The sequence below is a fragment of the Mesitornis unicolor genome, unplaced genomic scaffold (assembly GCF_000695765.1).
Source record: "Mesitornis unicolor isolate BGI_N332 unplaced genomic scaffold, ASM69576v1 scaffold45958, whole genome shotgun sequence".
Lineage (NCBI taxonomy): Eukaryota > Metazoa > Chordata > Aves > Mesitornithiformes > Mesitornithidae > Mesitornis > Mesitornis unicolor.
The window spans coordinates 5,524-9,013 of record NW_010204732.1 but is presented as its reverse complement, the minus strand read 5'-3'; the positions used below and the strand labels follow the sequence as shown (position 1 = coordinate 9,013).

Sequence of the window (3,490 nt, the reverse complement as noted above, 5' to 3'; positions counted from 1 at the left end):
CAAGGAGGCCAGGGCTGAGCGGGATGGGCTCTCACCAGGCAGGCGCTGGGCTGGGCGCTGGGGAAGGCACCAGATGGATTTGGGAGTCCCAGCATAACAGGGCATGGGCTTCCTCTGTTCCTACAGAAGTGTTTCCCTTTTCCGTGCCCGCACTCCCAGGCCGGGAGGGCTGGCAGCAGCCCACCCCCAGGGTGGGAGGCTGGGGCGTGAAGGTTCCCCTGCCGGACAGCTTCGTCCGGTAGCACTATGGAGGTGAAACCCACCGCTCCACTGGCACTGTGCCTGCAGAACATCCCTGGTGTGACAGTAGATGCAGAGAGCCATTTCCTAACCTGGCTGACCACAAGGCAGCACTGGAATACTGTGGCCCAGGAGGTGAAACCTGCCTTAGCAATTCTCCTCCAAGCTGAAAAATGTGGGAATGCCATTGGCTGGAGGCATGGAAGGCCCTGAGCAGTGAGAGCCATGGGGGTGGCTGGTGTCATCCTGCAGCAGCACAAGGCACTACCCTTACCCAGGCAGGCAGAGAGTCCCCTGCTGCCATCCTCACTGGGGGTGCAGAGAGACCGGCACTGCTATCACCTCCTGAGGAAGGGAAAAGGCACTCTGGGTTTTTGATTGCATTTTACAGCTCCCAGCTCAGCAGAGGCAACCCCAGAGGCTCAGGGGCAGATCCCAGCTCTGCCAATAGCAGCACCGGGCTGGCAGCACCGCAGTGACCCCAAACCCTGCAGGCAGGGAGGGGGCAGCTCCTGCAGTGGACACCAGCTGCCGGAGAAGCCCTGGCTGCAGCTCCCACCAGGAGGGGAGGGCACTGCAGGCCCACGTGTGCACTCCCACGCACACACGCATCCCGAGGCAGCCAGGGTCTCAGAGACATTCAAGGTGGGGGAGTCACCAGCAGAGCCCAATTTGGGGGTCCCCACTGTGAGCCTGCTTCCCACTGGGGTCAGGCCATAGCCAGGCCTTCCGCATGACTATGGATGTGGGCTGTGCTGGACACACCACTCTCGCCTTTGTAGCTTTTGGGGGCCCGGCTGGCTTTCAGCAGGTGGAGATGGCCCCAAACTCAAAGGTGAAGGTGCCATAGAAGACCAGGACATCAATGATGAACATCCACTCGCACAGGGCAGCCACGTGCTGCAGGACAAAGCTCTCCTGGATGAAGAACACACCACCTGAGGGCATACCTGTCAAGGAAAGCACAGCTGGACCCCAACCATCCCATGGAGGACCACATCCCACTGCCACTGCACGCCGGGGTGGCTGTGAGAAGCACCCCTCTGTAGGAAAGATACCACCACCCCTAAAACCAAGAAACCCAACATGCCTCCCTCAGCACTGGGAGGGCCCTGGCATGTGTGAGGCAGTGACACGTGTGCTGAAACCAGCCCTAGTAAATCACAGGACTTACGCCAGGCGGGGATTTTCTGCAGAGGCCGAGGCAAGGGCAAGCCAGGTACCCCACTGCCTCACCCTCCCACACTCCTCACATCTTCCTCAAACCAGGCTGGCACTCCCCATCCTCCTGCAGGATGCAAAGTCGATAAAACTCATCAGTCCTCCATCCCCTTAGTAAGGGACATTGGGCATCCCAGCCCGCAGCAGTCCCTGTCCCTCTGTGCTGCTGGCTTTGGCTCACCCCAGAGAGGGGGCCTGCTCCCTCTCCTCAGGTCCTACTGCTGCCAGAGCTTCTCTGTGCTCCTTTCATCCCCACTGGGGATCTCTAGGGAAAGCTACTCCCAGAGCCACCACAGGTGAGGGGAGAAGGCAGGCACATCCCCTGTGCCCTTCAGGGCACCTCTGGCCATGCCCTGCCTCCTGCCAGCGAGACAGAGATCTGGGAAAGCCAGAGAGGCAGGAACCTGACCTGACCTGATGGGGGCTTGCTGCCCCCATCCCACCAGGAGAGGTCCCAGCCCTTTCCCCACAATTCCCACCACAGCTCACTCCTTTCCTGCTTCCAGTCCCCAGTGCTCACAGAGCAGCATGGCCGCAGCAGGCAGGCACCAGTCCTGTCTCCCTTGTCCTTACATGCCCTGCCTGTCCCTCCCAGCTGGCATGGCCTGCGGCACTCCTGCCCTTCCCAGCTTCCTGCCCGCTTCCCGGCCTGCCTGCCCGCTGTGGTGACAGAGCGGGACCCTCTGGCACGTCCTAGGCCCACCCGCAACCCCCAGACTCTTCCTGTGCTGCTTGCCCCAGCCAGACCCCAGCCAGTCACTTCAGGACCCACAGACACCACATGCTTTTTCCCCTTCCTGCTCAATAAGCAGCACCTTGTTTCCCAATTTATCCCTAACCTCAGACCCAAATAAGCCCCTGGCTCTCTGGCCACACACTTGGAACTATTCTTCCAGCCCCTGCCGTGCCCTCCCTCCCTGGTGCAGTGTTTGCAGGCCCCAGCAGCGGCTCACCGAGCCCTCCCTCATCCCATGGGCAGGTTGGACAGAGGTGCTGGTGAGCCCCATCCAGCACAGGTGCTGCCACGTGCCCACCTGGCACCCACACAAAGCACTTCTGTACTTGGCTTCGGTCATATAGGTAGCTCAGATGGACTTTGCATTGCCAAAGGCTCAAAATACCTTAGTCTCATTAAAAAGCCAATTAACCAGCCCTTCCACTCAGCAAGGTGTAGGGCTGGAGCCTGCAGCAGTGACTGGGCTGGGCCATGACAGCCAGGGCAGGGCTGGTTTGGGGCACCCCAGCTCTCAGAGAGATGCTCACCAGCATCCCTGCCCCTCCGCAGCCCTCACACCTCAGGCTGCCCGGCATGGCCCCATACTGCTGCTCTCCCATCCCACTCCTGCAGCGAGCTGTCCGCCCTCAGCCCCCAGCCCAGCCCCAGAGAATGGAGGACACGAGGTGCATACTCCCCTGCAAGGACACCTTTCACCAGCCCACCCCACATCTCCTCCCCACACCCTTCATAAGGATACTGAAGATGAGGGTGATGAAGGCCACAGCAGTGAGGATGCTACGTAAGTGTCCAGTCCAGTACTGCCCGCGGGTTTTGGCCATGCGGTAGGTGAGGATGGACTGCAGGAGCACGAACAGCATGCTGGTGGGAAAGGCCACCCCCGCACCGATGTAGTGTAGCACCTTGGCATGATCCACCTGTGAGGGAGAAATCCTCAGTGTCAGCACCCCAGGACGCTCCTCCAGCACAGCTCTGCTCCAGCCAGGCGGGCTCACGCCCAGGCAGGGGTGCAGGAGGGACCAGGAGTGGGTCCAAGCAGCTCACCCCATCCCTGACTCCCAGCCGAAGAGCAGATTTGGACCCAATGGCCAACATGATGGGGAAGGGGCTGCCCTCTGCCCTGAGCATCACTGGGGCTGCCTGCACCCCCTCCTGGGGGTCAGCAGAGCCACTGAGCCATGGCTGGGGCACAGGGGGGATTGGGGACAGCAAAGCTTCTTCCGGGGGTTGCGGTGCTGGCAGCAGCCTCCTGCCAAGCGGAAGGGACCGGCTGGGGCCGGGCGGGCGCCAGAA

The 3,490-nt window shown here is 61.4% G+C and overlaps 1 protein-coding gene across 1 annotated transcript in view; it reads right to left on the bottom strand.

The window, feature by feature from the left end:
- Positions 1 to 949: 949 nt before the first annotated feature.
- The window catches only part of TMEM150A (transmembrane protein 150A), a gene marked incomplete at its 5' end in the record, with an annotated part of 6,073 nt that continues 3,532 nt past the window's right edge, over positions 950 to 3,490 (bottom strand). The window contains 3 exon segments of the mRNA XM_010191140.1: positions 950 to 1,050; positions 1,053 to 1,178; positions 2,937 to 3,114. Coding sequence (XP_010189442.1) covers positions 950 to 1,050; positions 1,053 to 1,178; positions 2,937 to 3,114 — 405 coding nt within the window.